General features: G+C 39.8%; 1 protein-coding gene across 3 annotated transcripts in view; it reads left to right on the top strand.

The window, feature by feature from the left end:
* The first annotated feature begins 72 nt into the window (after nt 1–72).
* Nucleotides 73–17,848, top strand: part of SCFD1 (sec1 family domain containing 1) — a 55,360-nt gene continuing 37,584 nt past the window's right edge. For 2 of the 3 annotated variants that reach the window (XR_008465951.1, XM_054198670.1), the window contains exons 1-10: nt 73–163; nt 4,559–4,629; nt 5,493–5,581; nt 6,576–6,666; nt 7,502–7,624; nt 8,536–8,623; nt 12,870–12,959; nt 14,150–14,205; nt 15,200–15,285; nt 17,060–17,159. Coding sequence is in view for 2 of the 3 variants with exons in the window: in XM_054198670.1 (XP_054054645.1) it covers nt 133–163; nt 4,559–4,629; nt 5,493–5,581; nt 6,576–6,666; nt 7,502–7,624; nt 8,536–8,623; nt 12,870–12,959; nt 14,150–14,205; nt 15,200–15,285; nt 17,060–17,159 (825 nt within the window). In the remaining variant the exon portion in view is untranslated. The remainder of the gene's footprint in view (nt 164–4,558; nt 4,630–5,492; nt 5,582–6,575; nt 6,667–7,501; nt 7,625–8,535; nt 8,624–12,869; nt 12,960–14,149; nt 14,206–15,199; nt 15,286–17,059; nt 17,160–17,848) is intronic. The other variant, XM_054198671.1, reaches the window with a different exon arrangement.

The raw sequence follows: 17,848 nt of genomic DNA, 5'->3' as shown, positions 1-17,848 counted from the left end.
CGGCCGGGCAGGGGCGGAGCGAGGCGGCCGGGACCCGCCTCCCGCCGCCGTAGGGGCCGCCACGTCGGCCGGCGCTGCGTAGGCGGCGGAGGGCGGAGCGCCGCGCCGCGGCCGGGCTGGCGGGGCAGGAAAATGGCGGCCGGTATCCGGGAGAAGCAGACAGGTAAGCGGCTTCCCGCCGCCTGCCCGGCGCGGCGCGGCGGCTGCGCTTCCCGGGGCTGTGGGGAGGGAGGCAGCAAGGTGGGCCTCACGCTGCGGCCGGGGGATCCTGTCGCCCGCCTACCCTTTGCCTCGGCGGGGCCCCGGGGCGGGATGTGGGCGTCTCCGCGCCGCTTCGTCTCCGCCGGGGGATTCGCGCCCTCTCACTCGGCTTGAGTCTCCGGGCAACCAGCCGGCGGCCTTCTCCCTCCTCGTACCCCGGCGGCCGCTGGGGCGCCGCTCAACTGCCTCCGTAGCGGCGGGCCCGGGACAGCGGGGCTGGGGGGGCCTCTGGCCGCAGCTCTCGCCGAGGGGCCCGGGGCCGTGGTGGCCCCTGCCCGGGCGGCGGCGGGCCCGGGACCGTGTCCGCAGGTGCCGCTGTGGTGTGGAAATCGCCCCCGGGGAGGGGCGTGCGCGGGGCCGGTCCGCTGTGGCCGTGGGGAGCGGGTGGTGCGGTCCCTCCGTGCCATCCGCCTTTCTGCCCCTGGCGAGGGTCAACGGGAAACAGCGTTTAATGGTGCAAAAATGAAGCTGCTGTTGTGATGCTCCTGCTGAGGCAATGCAGGGGCCTCGGAGTGCGTGCTGACCCTCAAGAAACTGAGAATACGAGATTAACAGCTACCGCTAATTATGCAGGAGGTTGTCTGTGGTTAAAGGGTTAGTTGTTCAGCCCCTCCATACACGTTACTGCAGGCTCATCACTGACTCGCTCTTCTCTGTCTCGACGCTGCTTTGTGGAGCCTTGAGCCACCCATTTGATCATACTCCTCAAGCATAGAGCACGTTGACTCTGTAGTCCTCTATTTCCCTTCCTTGCTGAAGTTTTTGTCAGTAGTTTGAGCTGTAATCTTGTCACCTTCTCCTTGACAACTGCAGTATCGTTCTGGTGGTATAGAGGACTCTGGGTGCATTTAATTAACATGAAGTGTCTAAAATCATCTGCTTAAAAATCTCAGTCTGAGTTTCTGTGTGGACCGTAAATATTTACTTGTATTCTCCATCTTTTTTTCGTACCAGAAGTCTGCTTTCTGTAATCTCATTCCTGTGGCCATCTGCCATTAATTTAGTGTTCCTTTGCAGTCCTTTACATTTCTTCTCTTTGCTACCTTTCTGTTCACTGTCTTTGAACCCTTCTTCCATACAGCTTTATTCTTTTCTGTTGTGCTTCACCTTGTTACTTGATTATTTCAGTCAGCCTTTGCCACTGAACCCATGGTGTCTTCCATTGGGGAGGTCATTCACGAGGAAGTAGACTGAACAACTAAAAGACGCTCAGAAGAAGTCAAAAATAGATTATCATTTAGTGTTTGTATTACCATGTATGCGCACCGTCTGTTGTGACCTTTATCCTGGTTCATAACCAGTCAAAGCCTATAATTGTGCAAGCACAGTAAAAACCTGATCCTTGCCCCAGAGAGTATTTGGCCTAAACGAAAATGAAATGGCAACATAAATAAAAATAAAAAAAAAACCCCACCCCAGAGACTTGCTGAATGTTTGTCATGATTATCACAGCACATCACTAGTCCGATTGCCTCTTCCTTAGTGGAGAGTGAGCTTATGCCAAGTTTTAGTTTAAATGGTAAACCCTGCAAAGCAGCTCCTTCAGCTCCAGTAGTGCCAAAATACATAACCATGCAGCTTTGGACAAAACTGCTCATATCGCTGAACTGTACAGAAGGTGTCACTGGCAGGGAGGGAGCGGAGGCTCCAGGAGCGGTCTGTAATGAGCTTTCAGGATTGCTCCATGGTATTTAAAAAAAAAAAAAAGAAAGAAAAAAAGTACTAAGTGAATAGAAGGCTGGATGCCGGGGAGACTCAGCACTTGTTGCTAGCTTGCTTCTTCCCATGGTCGAGTTTCACTGCTGGTAACATGGTTTGAAAAGGCAGCACACGGGAGGAGGAGGGAGGGTCGGACTGCGAAGGAGGACGTTAGAAACATTGCCCAGGCATGGATGGATGGTGTTAGGAAAGCCAAAGTTCAGATGGAGCTGAGACCTGAAGCACATGTCAAGAGCAATGAGAACTTCTGCTGCAACATCAGTAGTGAAAACATGAATAAGGAAAAATGTTGGATCACTGCTAAATGGAGCCGGTATTTAGTGGTGATGGACGTAGATAAGGCTGAGGTACCCAATGCCGCCTGTGCCTCAGTTTTCACCAACAAGTTCTCCCACGCCTTTTTGTCACTTTGGAGTCAATCCTGGAGTGAATCCTCTTGGAAAATATTTCTCCTCAAGTGAAGAAGGCAAGCATGGATTTATGTATGGTAAATCATGCTTGACTAGCCTGATTGTCTTCAGTGGTAAAATGCCTGGGTTTGTAGGCAGCAGGAGAGCAGAGTATGTCATTTACCTTGACTGCAGCAACACTTCTGGCATTGTATCCTTGTATCCAAGTTAGGATGTTATGGGCTGGAGCAATGGACAACTAGGTAAGTAAAAAAAATGATTGTATGGTCAGGCTCAGGGGGTTGTGATTAATCAGACATACTGTACCTGGAGGTTGGTAACATCTGGAGTACCCCATGGGTCTGTCCTGTGACCTGTCCTGTTTAAAAACGCTATCAGTGGCCTGGAGGAGGTGTCAAAGTGCACTCTCATTAAGTGTGCAAGTGACAGCAAACTAGGGGAATCGGTCGGTAGACTCGAGGGCAGAGCTGCCACTCGGAGGGACCTAGATGGGGGAGAGGAATAGGCCAACAGGGACCTTATGAAATTCCTGCACCTGGAAAGGATGAACCCCTTGCAACGTTCGGGCAATAGTGCGGGGGACTGGGAGACCAGAGAGCAGCTCTCCCAAAAGGGCCCGCAAGGGCTCTCAGTGGGCAGCAAGCTGAACATCAGCCCACAGTGTGCCCCGACATAGCAGCATCCTGAGCCACGCTCACAGGAGCACAGCCAGGAGATCGAGGGAAGTGATTATCATCCCCCTTCTCAGCCCCAGGAGGCCACATCTAGTTACTGTGAACGGTTTGTGGCTACCAGTACAGGAAAGGTGTTGGTCAGTTGAAGGGAGTTCAGCAAAGGACTACCAAGATGGTCAGGGGCTGGAGCACTTGCCCTGTGAGGTGAGGCTGCAGGACTGGGGCTTTTTCGGCCTGCAGGAAAGGCGGCTTCATGGGGGGACCTAACATCAGCTCCCCGGTACCTGTGGGGAAGGCATTGAGAAGACGGAGCCAGGCTCCCTGGGGTGCTGCATGGCAGGAGGGTGATGAACAGCAGGCATAAACTGAAATGAGATATTCAAGCTGGATATACGGAAAAACTCTTTCACCACAAGGACGGTCAGTGCCACAGGTTGCGCAGGGTGGTTGTGGCATCTCCGTCTCTGGAGGTTTTCAAGATTTGGCTGGATAAATCCCTGAGCAGCCTGGCCTGGCCTCACAGCTGGCCCTGCTTGAGCAGGAGGTTGGACTGGAGATCTCCTGAGGTCCTTTCCAGCCTGAGCTGTCCTGTGATACTCTAACCCCCCGGGGAACTGCACTGAGTGTGCTCACAAGCCTCCTTCAGCCCAAGAGTTAGAAGTTAACAGTTTCTGCTGCTCTCCATTTATGAGCAAAGTGGTGTATATTGCCCTGATTTCTGAAAGTTTTTCCTCTTTGCAAAGCTTTGTGATGATTTTGTTTATGAGTTTGAAGAGAATAGCCACTAACTTAAAGTGATGCAAATAGTCTTTTGCTTCTAGTCAAAGACAGGAGAACAGCACATAGTGTATTGTTTAATCAGATAAATGAGGAAGGACTCCTTAATGAGTGGATGTGTAAGTTAGAGGTAGATGAAGGAATCTGTGTGGCTTCTGTGTTGAGTGGGAGGTTAAATGAAAGCTCGTTCCTGTTTCACAGAGTTTTCCTGCTGCAAATGAGGGGTATTTTTGTACTCCTCGAAGCAGCAATTTTTTCCTGGGAGTTCTCAAAACGTTTCAAAATATCTGTCAGTGTTAGTCAGGTGAAAAGGTATTTTTTTTGCTTTTTGCTGTGTTCTGCGGGGTAGGAAAAGCAGATCAGGGGAATAAAGCAAACTAGTTCCTACTGTACAGAAGGCACCTTCAGGAAGATACTGGAAATATTTTTAAGGCAAACTGTGACAGAGTATAGCCCGTGTAATTAAGGAGATTCTTTCTTCATGGTTTGGGACTTGTTTCTTTTCCTTTTGCGGCATGTTCCAGAGCCCATAAATTCTAGCTGACATGTGCCACTTGTCAGTCAAAGCTTCATAAAAATAATGAAAACGTGACTTGTGTTTGTATTTTATGATGGTTTTCCTCTCAAATGAAACATATAATAAAATCCTGGTAGTGTATTTAATCTCTATTGTTGAAGTGTAAAGAGAGTAAAGCATTATTCTGCATTATTTTCCAGTGGCTTTGAAACGTATGCTGAACTTCAATGTTCCTCCTGTTAAAAACAGCACAGGAGAACCAGTATGGAAGGTAAGAACTATTTGAACAGGAATAGGGTAATTTTATAGTGTCCAAAAAAGTTCAGATTTTCAAATTCTCATTAACTCGAGTACCTTTTCTACGTTCTTAACTTGTAGAAAATAATTTTTTGTGTGTGTTACGAATATACAGAATTGAATAGCAGAATTGCTAAGAAGAATACCTATTTGAGGTATTGGCTACTCGAAGACACAATGACTGATCCTTTGGGCAATATTTTAATGAGCAACAAAGGACATTTTTGAAATATACTTAGGTCTCATTGATACCTATTGGCAGAAACTTACATGATACCTTACAGATGAACTCAGAGAGTCAGAAAAAAGCCCATAGAAAGGGAAGAACTATTGATAGCCTTAAACTTAGGACATGCTGAGCTCAAGCTATCTTTATTAGCTTTAAAAGTAGTTTGTGTAAAAGTTTTTGTTACTACAGAGCATATATTCTGTCTCTTCATCCATTCTGTTGTCTCTTTTTTTTTTTTGCTAGTTCCTTTTTTTTCCTCTCTGCTTCTCCTTTTGTTTCCTCCCGAATGCAGTCAGAGAAATTCTGCAGTTACAATAACAAATTTCTGACAGCAGATTCCTGTTTCACCGACACTTTTCAGGTGATGGAAGTGATGAATTTATTTCCCTTTATCATTGAGTTTCTTTTCTTTTCTTTTATTCTTTCTGTATTAGTAAGCACAAATAGAAGTCTATGACAAATTAATGTATTATAAATTGGTAAACGTTTAGCACACTTCAGGTTAGGACAGTAGTTCCTTAAACCTGAATTCCTGTGTCCACTGTATCCTGTATTCTACTGTGACCACTTTTTATACCGCTTTGTAAAAAGATGTGTATCTCTTTCAGGTTCTCATTTATGACAGATTTGGCCAAGATATAATCTCACCTTTGCTGTCAGTGAAAGAGCTTAGAGATATGGGGATCACTTTGCATTTGTAAGTAGAAAAAAAGAAGAACTTTAATATTTCCTCAAAATCACAAACAAAACAATGAAAATCATTTGATGAATAACTACTAAAATAAAGATTATACCCTGACTTGTTTCTAAAGTTGTGTGATATTATTCAGAATCAGGGAGTGGAAAGGTCATTCCAACCACTGTTCAGTAGGATTTCTTACTAAGTAGAGGAGGCCCCTGCTCAAAAATACGAATTATCCAATCGGTGTTTTGGGGAATCTGTCTGTACAATTCCCTCTGTATTCATACATCTTAAAATTATTTTGGCACAAACTGTTTCAAGGGGCTGTGCATATTCTCTGCTTGTCTTTTTGCATGTAGATTTTAATTGTCTCTTGTCAAAGATATGGAATCTTTAAGTATTATTTTAAGAGATTTCACATTTTTCTTTCTCCAGGTTACATTTATTTAGTTCATTGTCATTCCCTAGCTGTGGTAATAGTAATGGAAGATCTTTGAATGTACATTTATTTTTTTCAAAACTTTATTAACTTTTACTAAGTGAAGGCTAGAAATGGAAACACGGTTTAACATGTTGACATATCAGCAGAAATGTGAGAGAAACATGTAAGCACCTTGGGCGTCTTTGTTTTAATGAGCAGGAAAGTCGAGTTTAATAGTATAAGATATGCAGGTTTTTTGTTATGCCAAGAATTAATAATTGGTGTATGAACCTTGTGGATGCACTATTTTACCTTCCTCTGAATGGGTGAATCTGTTTTTGAGGATTTGCGAAGCCTTTTCTCAAGTTTTCAATCAACTTTGGAGACCTGTATTAATATATTCAGCCAAAAATTATACAAATATGATTTTGCTATTTTTCCACTTTTCGTTCTTGCTAAAATCTAGTGAAATGTAGGGAGAAATTGCAGGAAATTAAATGTGTCTGTATAAATAAATAATTTAACTTTTATAATTTTATACAAATCGGAGGAGGAACATACTAGAGTTTTATTTTTTCTGCCTTTCAGGCTTTTGCATTCAGATCGGGATGCTATTCCAGATGTTCCAGCTGTTTACTTTGTAATGCCAACAGAAGAAAATATTGACAGAATGTGCCAGGTAACTTGCAGGCTTAATGTTTCAAATGAGTAGACGCAACAGAGATAGTGTATGTGAAATAATCCTGCACTCACCGGAGTGTGACCATTTTATATTTAGTTCTTGTGTGTGTGTCTGAACACCTTTGCTTGCATTTTTTATATATTAGCACATATTTGTTGAAAAAATATTTCCCAACATTTTTACATACCAAACTTCAATTTCCCAGAAAACAGAAGGGCAAATATGTCTGCTGTGTTTTGGAGAGAGAGTTTTGGGAGTGAAAAGACAGGAGGCAGGGGACACAAATCAAAATATAGGTAATTCCATTTAAACAGAAGAAAAAGCTATTTTAATGAGGGTGGTGGAATGCTGGAACAGATTGCCTGGAGAGTTTGTGGAATCTCCATCCTTGGAGATGTTCAAAACTCAGCTGGACACAATCCTGAGCCGCTTGCTCTATTTGGCTCTGCTTTGAGCTGGGAGGGTAGGACTTGGATAACCTCATTTTTTCACATTCTCTGGGAGGAATTGATGGAAGGTCGACGTCTTCAGCAAAGGAAGGAAGAAGAGCAAAGGGTTCTTTTGGTCAGTGGTAAGGTGTGGAGCAGTAGTTGCTATCCGATAGCTTAAATTTCATTTCTGGTTTTTGCAGTTCTGTGCTAGGTTAGTTATATCTAGTTACGTAGTCAAAACACTGCCTGTGGGGCTGTGTGAACAGAGCGCTAAGCACTTCCAAAAATTTAGTTCGACTGTGGATAATTGGAACCTCACATAGTAGGAGAATGTTTTTTAATTAGTCAGAAATATATTAGTACTTATTCAGGAAAAAGGTTGTGGTTTTCCTTCCTTTTAGGATCTTCGAAACCAGCTTTATGAATCTTATTATTTAAACTTTATTTCTGCCATTTCGAGAAGTAAACTGGAAGATATTGCAAATGCTGCCATAGGTGCTAATGCAGTAACTCAAGTGGCTAAGGTAAGAAATTCCCCTAGTCTCTAACGTTAAAGATACTACCATTACAGGTGTTCTTGCATTCTTACGTGGCCACTTCAGCGCCATACACAGCTTTTCTGACTGAATCGTGAAAAAAATAAATGTTTAGCTAGATTCAGTGTCAGGCATAGATTTATCGGGGCAAAAAAAGCGAATCTACAGTCATCTCCGTGATGCAGTTTAGTACTATGCTTCAGCTTAGTCAAAAGTCCAAGTGCTGCAAGACCTTTGTGCTCAATGATAAAGGGAAATGTAGTGGTTTCAGGATATTCCCTATCCCATCAGCTCAATGAGTACATCCAGTACATATATAATGGGGTGGGGGTTTTAGCTCTTAAATACATGAAAAGTACGTTATGAGTGCAGTTGTCACTTTAAATAGTCAGTGTACTGCAGAGGTGGATGTTTCATATGTACGTACACACTGTTCTTCAGTCCTCTACCTTTATGATTTAAAGACAGGTAGCAGGTATGTACCTTCTTAATTTTATTGAATGCCTGTATCAAAACCTGCAAACTAATTGTTTTCATATGTATGTAAATACATTCACTTCTTCTCACTCCTGTTAGTGAGTACTACTGTCATGAGAGAAAGAAACTGTTGTGAAATTAAATGAAAAATACTAGTCTTGTTTAAGCCTTAGGTCTTCAGCAGCAGTAAATTAGTGCAGGACTGTGAACTAACTTTCTTAAATCTGTTTTTCTGTTGTGATGTCCCATTAACAGATTATGCTATAGAGAGGCTTAATTTTTTTCCTGAATGTACAGGTATGCTTTCTTTTAATAGGTAGTTCTGTAAAAGGTTCAAAAACAAGTAGCAATAAATCACAGATAGGTTTTTTTTTATGCTGCTTTACTCTGGACTGTTCTGACCATTATTCCTTGATTTCTAGGTGTTTGATCAATATCTTAATTTTATTACTTTAGAAGATGACATGTTCGTATTGTGTAACCAAAACAAAGAACTTGTTTCGTATCGTGGTAAGTAAAATTTATATAGAAATAGTACTGGAATGTATAATGTTGAAGGTTACTTTTGAAATTGTGGCTAATACCAGGCAATGATTTTATTTTGCTTTGATCTACTTGGAATTCAGGATAATCTGTTAGATGCGTAGTTTAAAGTCATGAAGGAAGCAGTTCTTAGATACTAACTTCAGCATCTTTACTACATGGCTGTTGTAAAATTGGAAAATAATTAAGTATTTTTAAATAACAAATTTAGTAAAGCAAAACTGCAGTATAGACATTTGTGGATAATAGGTCTTTTTATACATGGAATAATAAGTAACCTGGTCTAATGGAAGGTGTCCCTGCCCATGGCAGGGGGGTTGGAATTAGATGATCTTTAAGGTCCCTTCCAACCCACACAATTCTATGATTCTATTTAATACAGGAAAAAGTTCATATTGTTTGCACATGTAGATAGACACTCTGGGCGACTGCTGTGTTTACACACCAATATTTAGTCATAATCCCTTCTGCAGTTCTTAAGGAATTAAGTGTTTTGTTTCTGTGTGAACGGTCGGTTGGAAAGTTACTGTAAGGACTGCAAAGCAAGAAAGATGACTTTAACTGCTAGAGTTTCTTGTATGTTCTAGACAGTCACCAGTTGGTATCTACTTTTCTTATTCAACATGTGAAAACATGTGCGGGTGTGCAAGGTGAGATGGTTAGGATCAGGGGCTGGAGTAGCGCAGGGAAGAATCTGGGAAAGGGCAATCTGGAAATGAAGAAATGCTGATTGCTTCTGTAAGCACGTGAGCCAAGCATGTCAGCTTCCTTGTAACGTCTCAGAGTTGCAGGTGAAGTCAGCCTCATGGAACTCTTTTATTTTCTGGGGACTTCTGTTGGACCCGTTTTGGAACCTAGCAGGGAAACCAAGTGGCTGCCTTAGGTCAGTTACCTCTACAGCTATGGTGCTGCAGCAGCTCAAGTGAACATATATACTAGTTGTCATAATTGTCCACATGGTTTTTCACCCTCCTTTGATCTGATTTTTGTGCTCCCCTGACCCATTCAATATGCTAAATCAATAGAGAACTACCGCTCTGCCTCTCCCACCCCTCTTACTCAAATGGCTAGCTGTTACAGAGTGGGTTGTCTTGCTGCCCCTGCTGTAGTTTCCCTCATCTTCTCCTCCTTTTACATCAGAATTAGTAATTTTGGAGCTGTAGAGTGTTAGTTTGGTTGACTCATTCCATAAAAAATACCAGCTTATATATGTGATCTACAAATCCAATGCAAGGGAAGCAGCAGCACTGTTTAAGTCAGAGACAAGGTATCCCTTTTTTAGCAGCAACTCCTCATTACTTCAGTGTGGTCACAGTGTCACACCCAGTTAATTCCCGATCTATTTGGATGCACTGAATACTTGCTAGTGACCAGGTGGAGATGAGAAGCCTCCGTGTGTCTAACATTTAGCAGTGAGATTTTTCTTCTCTCTCGCCCAGTTTCTAAATTCAGTACCTTTCTTTAAAACTGCATCCGTAATACTGAGTTTTGTCACACAGGGGATTGATTCTGTTATCAGAATATCATTTTCATTTGAAAAGCAGACTTTTTTTTTTTTTAGTAAAACCTGGTGTTAAAGAGTTTTAGTAATAATTGTTTTGTGAAGTGTTTGTGTGTATGTAAAGATACTTGACCAGCTCTCATAATATTCCTGCTATCTAACAAAGAATTTGAATTAAAATGACTGAAAACGTTTTGCACCCATTGGTTTTTATGTGGTTTGTTTTCCTCTCTCGGGCTGCTGAAATTTGCCATATGACACATGGTTTCACACTATGTTTAACCCAATCTAGAAGTGGGCTGTTTCCAAAAGTTGATCGAACAGAAATCTAATCTCCCGCAGAGAGTGATTAGTTTTCCATTAGAGCGCTGAGCCGATCCATCTTGCTGTGTGAGGTCTAGATCTGACACAGGCAGGCAGTAGGAGTGCAGGGGTGAAGAAGAAGTCGTCTTTTTTGCCTTTGGAGAGTAACCCTAGCAGGAAACTGCCAGTTTGTGTATAGTTTCATAATCTACATAAGTCAATGTAAATCTGACGGTGATGAGAGACGGCTGCTGTTCCTGCATCAGCACTGCCATGTGTGGCCACGCATGTAGCTGAATGGGTGAACTAAGAACAAAAATAACAAAAAAGGCTAATTTTCAGCTTCCTGATTTCCTGGCTGTATGACTGCGTTTACAGAGAGGTAATATCAGGACAAATAAGCGTGATAACATTCTTCAATTATGTAAAAGGCTTTCACAGATAGAAAGGAGATAACACATTCTCTCTGTCCAGGTAGTAATGGACAAGAAGTGATGAGCTTAAATTGCAACAAGAAAGTTTCTGGTCAGATATTAGGAGCGCTTTCTAACCTTAAAGATAGTGAAATATTAGAATAGATTACCTATAAACATTATGGCATTGTAATGACCAAGAGGCTTTGGGAATTGGTTTAGACGCAGGAATAAATAGGTTTGACTCATCTTTGGGCAAGAGGACTGACTAGATAATCCCTCAGGCTACCTCTGGTTCTGTTTTTCTATGACTGTGTAGAAGAAAGAGTAAATGGGTAGTAGTGGTATAAAGTTGATGTTCCTGGCACCCTATTTGATGCTATTTGAATGCTTCTTCATCAAATTTGGGTCGATTTTGTAAAACAACAAGAAAATGTAGGAGACCTAAGCTTACTTTTATTTAATAGATGCGTCCCCAATAAGCGTGTTACAGTGCAGAGAGAGGAATATATAGAAAACATGACAGAATGTTTTACTGAAAGATTATTAATGGAGTTTCTCAAAGGTTGACCTAAGGGGCAGTAATATTGAATATTTGTGTTGATTGCTATGGTACAAAAAAAAAAGGAATGTGCTTGTAAAATGTGCACATTGCACAAAATTAGAAGGCACTGACAGTATGCAGATTACTGCAACATCATAAATGAGTACCTTAAACATAATTGTAGAGAGGGAATTAAATTTTAAAATTAAAAAAGGCAAGGGAATAAAAATAAGATTATTTACCCCCTGTAAACTGGGAGACCGTTAGTTGGAGATAATTACAGAATGGTAGCCCCAGTTAATTTCAAAGTTTCGCAATTACAGAAAAATAAGTACTGGGAGCAGTCTGCCTTTCTTGGTGCTGATATTTCAAAAACTTGAACTCAGAATAAAAAAAATGCTTGGAGGGGGCGGCACTTCTATTGCTGCTCTCATCCTAGCAGCCAAGTGAAAAGTTTGACTTACTACATATAGCTGCTGATAGAAATTGCTAATATAATCCATTTCTCTAAAGTTATTAGAGGACGAAAGCTGTGAAGAAAAAAGCCCTTTTAAAGCTAGAGAATGATTATGGCTGGCCATGCATAAATTTGGAATGGAAGGCTTATTAATGTTCAGAGCTTTGAAGTTCATTTTTGAAGAAAGACTATAAGACAAGTAATTATGTGAGAAATTTTTAAAGGTAAAATAAAACAAAGGAGGGTGGGATTTATGACACGAATCCTGAGGTAGTGCTTGACTTGAGAATTGTGATAAAATTAGGTTTGATGTTTCCTCTTGGCTATTATGTTCTTGTCAGTGTTAATTATTTAAGAGAAATGTTGCTACGTGTCTCTTGTTCTGACCTAAATAAGTGAGGGAAATCTTTATATCTCTAGTGTGAAATGTTTTAGAAGTTGTGAATTACCACTAACCTAGAGACTCACAGTGAATTTATTTAAAAAATAAAAAAGGGAAAAATAAAAGGAATCTCCCTTACAAGAGGTGGGATTTAGAATTTTTAAATATAGATAATCTCAAACCATAATTCTCTTTAAATTACACAAGTAGTTCTTGAGGATTTTATATCTGAAAAATGGTTTCCAAGTCGATAGGCATTTCTGTTCTGTAATGTCATTTTCTAGGAGGTTTTTAGTAATGCAATACTAACACTGTCGAGAAGTTACAGTATGCATTGTCAGAGATAATTGGAAATGATTACGTCATGTTTGACCTTATACAGTGAGCAATAATTAAGTTCTCCCATTTTTTTTCCTCAAAAAAAGAAATAAGAAAAAGGGGGGGAGGAACTAATGGATGTGCTAAGAAGGGTATTTCACGATTTGATCTCTTCTGCAGCAAAAGCTGTTGGCCATTAACAGGCATTAGGTAAGAGGAGGATTGCTTTCTCAGTATTAAAAAGTGGCATGAACGTCTTTAACCCTGTTCTTAACTCTTTTCCACACTGTTTTAGCCATTAACCGACCAGATATAACGGACACAGAAATGGAAACTATAATGGACACTATTGTTGATAGCCTCTTCTGTTTTTTTGTTACACTTGGTAAGTTTTCAAATTCTAGCATATTTTCCATCTGTTTTCCTTCCAGAAAAGATCCATACTCAATGAGATACCTAGAAGTTTAGTGATGTCATATAGCAAATTAAAGGCAGAATTAGATCTGTGACAGAAATCTTAATAGTTCATGGGGTGGGTTAATGATCTTGCTCAGATTATTGCTGTACATCACTGCAAAAGACAATAAAGGCTGTCCTGCATGTGAGTTGAGTCTTAGACTTCAGCAGCAATGGGAGAATAATACTGAAATGCAAAGGTTTGGAGTCGCTGTTTATACAAAATCTTAGTTTGCAGTGAAGATCAATAGTGCTTTGAGTTTGGATATGTAGCTCTCAAAAAAAAAAACCCCTACAGAAGAAGAAGAAAAAAACACCCTCGAACAAACCCTGCAAAGATCTAACTGAAATAACTCAAGGAATAGGAAGATATATTAAATTTACTTATTTTATTGTGAGTTTTCTTGATGCTTAGCTCATACATTTTTCACAGTGGTGACATTTAATCTAAGTTCTCACTGAAATCAGTCAGTCTGAGTTAGCATTCCTACAAGGGGAGCTGGAGATCACGAGGGGGCAGTCTGCTCAAGAGACATTGCCTTGAACATATGGAGTTCTTTCAAGTGTTAGTGTGATGCAAATTAAATCTCTTCTACTCAGTCACTTAAACTCTATGTTATTGGAATTTTCATATTTATATAGATAAGTGAGGAACAGTAGCTAAAGATTTTGAAACCTGAAAGCCAATGGAAAATGTGCTTTTGAAAATAACATTACTCTGCAGGGAGTTATAACTGATAAATTTTGGTGGCAGTGGTGGTATAGTACTTACTGTTTTCAAGGGACTTCTGACCTTTTGAAACTAAGTTTTAATGCTTCTGTATGAGGTAGTTTGTCCCCTCCACGGTACATTTGGTTTCTTTCTTGTGTACAGTGTACTTCTCATAAATTCCTGTATGACGTATTCACTTAACTTTTGTAAAACTTTATTTAGTATTTCTATATTGTATTTTTTGTTTCATAGATAAAAACTGCAAGAGAGAAATTTAATATGTGTTTGTATTGTCCACTTGAAAAATTTAATTTCAGAATGTTACTAAAAATTTGTTTTATGGAAAATACAGTAATTTATAATCTGAGAATTACAATGCAAGTAGAAGTCAATGTATCTTTTATTAGGAGCTATTCCTATAATCAGATGCTCAAGAGGAACTGCAGCTGAAATGGTGGCAGTGGTAAGAAACTATTTTCTGAACAAATATCATTGTTTTAAAACTTTCCTAACAGCTAGTTTACTTTTCTCTATACTAGGTGGAGATTTAGTGTCATTGTATCCTTTTCCTTGTGAAGGAAGGAGATACTGGAAAGGAGATACACCAGCTTTCCTTTCTGACTTCAGTTCTATGGAATTCATCTGTAGAAAATGTAATATTATGAAATCAGCTGAGGAGAAACTTCAACGTGAATAATCATTCCTAATCTAGAGGTTTATCAGGATTTTCTGATGGGCATTATAATTACAACCATTAAGCTGTATCTACACAGTTTAAAAAGTGGCTGTCTGGCCTGGGTTTTTCTGTGTGTCTTAGTAAGAAATATTTAGCTATCTTACTGGGAAACCCCCTAAGTACAAGACATTTTTACAATGTCAAAGTAAACTGACGCTGAACTTGATCATCAAGTTGGGGTGAAGTTACTAAACTAAATCACAATTAAAAATCTCTCCAGCACTGTCTCTATTAGGAGTCACTGTGCTTCATTTCTTCCATCTTCCTCGCATCTGTCTGTGTCGGTGAAGCCTTACTACTGATTAAACCTAAGCGTTCCGTGTGCACGCATTCATATTGAGGGTAATCTCAGTTTTATGAAACACTTAGCGTGGCAGCGTCTGACAGCCCAGTTTGCTGCTTCTGCTGTGGTTCCCTCTTGGTGCCTCCTACTGGTAGTTTCTATTCGCATGTTTAGGGAGAGGGTGCTAATTGCCTGGGAGGAGATTAGTGGACCTAAAGGAAGTATCTGTGTAGTCCTGGATATAGATATAAATGCTGGAGGGAGAATATAGAAGGAAGAGATTTCTGTCTTTCTCTTGTGCGGTGGACCTAGGCTTTCTGCAGCTGAGACATTTATAAACTACAAAACAGCACAATAAATCTTAAAATGTTGATCATATAAAGAGTTTAGGAAAACCAGTGGTTTGTTAAAAGCTGTTTTATTTTTCCCCCCCCTCAGAAATTAGATAAGAAGCTCAGAGAGAATCTAAGAGATGCCAGAAACAGTCTTTTTACAGGTGATACGCTTGGAGCTGGCCAGTTCAGGTATGGTGTTAGTAGTAACTATGTATTTTTATTTCTCATATTTCAGTTGTATGAAATACCTCATTAGGATAAGTCACCACTGTACTGAAAACTATCTACAAGAATTTGGTTCAAAATCCTATATTAAAAAATGTACATACTCTTAAAGGAGCATAACCCATTTGAAAACTTTTATAGTTAATAAGCGTGCAGTCCTAGGACAGCGAGACAAAAATTATTTAGCGAACTGGGTAATTTTGATCAACCTCTAAACCCAGCAAGAACCAAGCTGCTGCAGTTACACTCAGTTTACAGGACCACAATACGCAGTTGCATGTCTGAACATATCTGTTAGCAAACTTTAGTCCATTAAAAAGAAAGAAATACCCTTTTCTCACTTGTGAGCACTGTTACCAGTTGTAGTTATGTCAGAAGCCAGTGTTTCTCAGCTGATCCCTATATCTACCAGAGGAGGACTGCTTAAGGACTACCACTTGGATAATTAGATAGTTAAGGACTGTTGAGTCATGACCATTAATCCTTTGAAGGGAAAGCGGCGTGAGAAAAGACATTGTGGATGCTTGCCTCCTGTGTATACCATTGCCCTGAGATAGCCAGGCTGCCTTAGGAAAGTGTATTACAGGAGTTTATACTGTACATGAAAAGATGGGATGTATTGGGAAGACTGTAGCTGAAGGAAATAGTTATGATCTCCTAACTGGATGTAAAATATTCGTCATATTTTTATCTCAAATTAAGAGTAGAGCTCGGATAAAAGACAGAAAAAACATCAAGGGTGGTAAAATGGAATGAGATTGAAAGGTATTAGGAGAGAAATAGCTGTGAAATACCAGTTGCCTCATTTTCCTGGGAACTGAACTGTAACCACTGTTTTTCCTCCAGAGGGGTCACTTGTTTTCCTGATGGTATAGCATCATTACCCTCAGAAAATCAAAATTCAAGGAAAGGGAAATGTGGGAGCCTTTAACCAGTTAAATGGCTTCTGATCTTTAGTTTGGTTTTCAGAATCAGGTTATTAAGGTTCTTGAGATCATATATCTACATAAAATACTTACTGCAAGGAAATCCAGAGCATGGAATTAACAGGCATTTACTCTGTTCAAATGTGCTATAATTTATCCGTCACATTTACTGTAGGGTTAATGTACTTAAGGGAAATGATTGCAATGTTCTGTCAATTAACAGCCTTCCTGTCTTCAGCATAAATTTTTTATGTAGCCGTAAACCAAGACATTTAGGCATCTCTGCATTCTTTTTCTGCAAAATTGAGTATTGATGGAATTACCACAATGCATCTCAGAAGTCCATATTTTTTTCTTTATGGACTTCATATACAAGCAAAGAGAAAAATGAAATTAAAAACCCTTGAGAGAGTTATTTTATATTTGAGGTTCATAACGGGGATTAAGGTCAAATATTACCCACTGAAACAGTTGTTTGGAACTCAAATGTGTATCTGCACAAAGAGGTATTAGTTAACACGTAAAAGGGTAGTTACTGTTTAGTGTTTTGACTTTTGCTCAATATTTATGCATTGGTAATTTCACTTAGTGCAAAATAAAATAAACGTTTTATCATTACTAAGACAGTGGTTCATGGAATTTCTGGCGATGATTAGCCCCAGGTGCTTTGAGGAAGGCTAGAGGAACTCTGTAGTAGGCAGTTCGGCTTTTAATGTGAAATATGATGTAGAAGGGGGCTGATATCACTCAGGATGGTACTGGTGTGTTCTAAACATGTCTAAAGAAATACTAATACAGTGTCATTTTTTCAGCTTTCAAAGGCCCCTATTAGTCCTTGTTGACAGAAACATAGATTTAGCAACTCCTCTACATCATACTTGGACATACCAAGCTTTAGTGCATGATGTTCTGGTAAGAATAAATCTGATTTTGTTACCAAAACTATTTTTTCACTCAGTTTGTTATTAAACTTAATACCAGATTCTCTCTTAATCCAAAATCTGTTTTGTCTGTTTTATTTGGAAGTTGTTTAGTAAAAAACAACTTTGAAGATTTTCTCTAGACAGTTTGTTTAGCAATAACTTCTAAAATGGTTAAAAAGTTGAAATCTTGATATTGAAAGATAGGTAATTCATCAGTCCTAGCTTTTTCTTCAGTTGTTCATGGTCTTGTATGTTATGTAAACTCCAGACTCCATTAAGTGGCGTTAAGTTTTGGAAAATAAATGTTTTTAATGAGTTTTTAAACTGCTCTTAGTGTGTTTGAATTTCTAAAAATATGTATTTCTGTTTTCTCCACAAGGTGGTGTAGGTGTTCAGTATAGAGATACCAAGTGGTCTATGACCCTGCTGTGAGGAATCTAAACCAGATTTTTTTTTAATAATTTTTTGGAAATTCAGATAGCCTTAAACCACTTGTATTTCCTCAAGTTTATTTTATAAAAGCAGTAGTAGAAATGTACTTGAATGAAAGTAAATACTATTTACCTAAGATTTATGCATTTCGCACATAGTTACAGAGTAAATAAGAAAAGATAATATGAGTAAGAATAATTACTATCTGGAGGCTCTTTTATACTGTAGAGTTAGTCATGAAAATCA

The sequence above is a fragment of the Rissa tridactyla genome, chromosome 4 (assembly GCF_028500815.1).
Source record: "Rissa tridactyla isolate bRisTri1 chromosome 4, bRisTri1.patW.cur.20221130, whole genome shotgun sequence".
In the NCBI taxonomy this organism is placed as follows: Eukaryota; Metazoa; Chordata; class Aves; order Charadriiformes; family Laridae; genus Rissa; species Rissa tridactyla.
The sequence above is the reverse complement of the archived record's forward strand: the minus strand, read 5'-3'. Positions and strand labels throughout refer to the sequence as shown.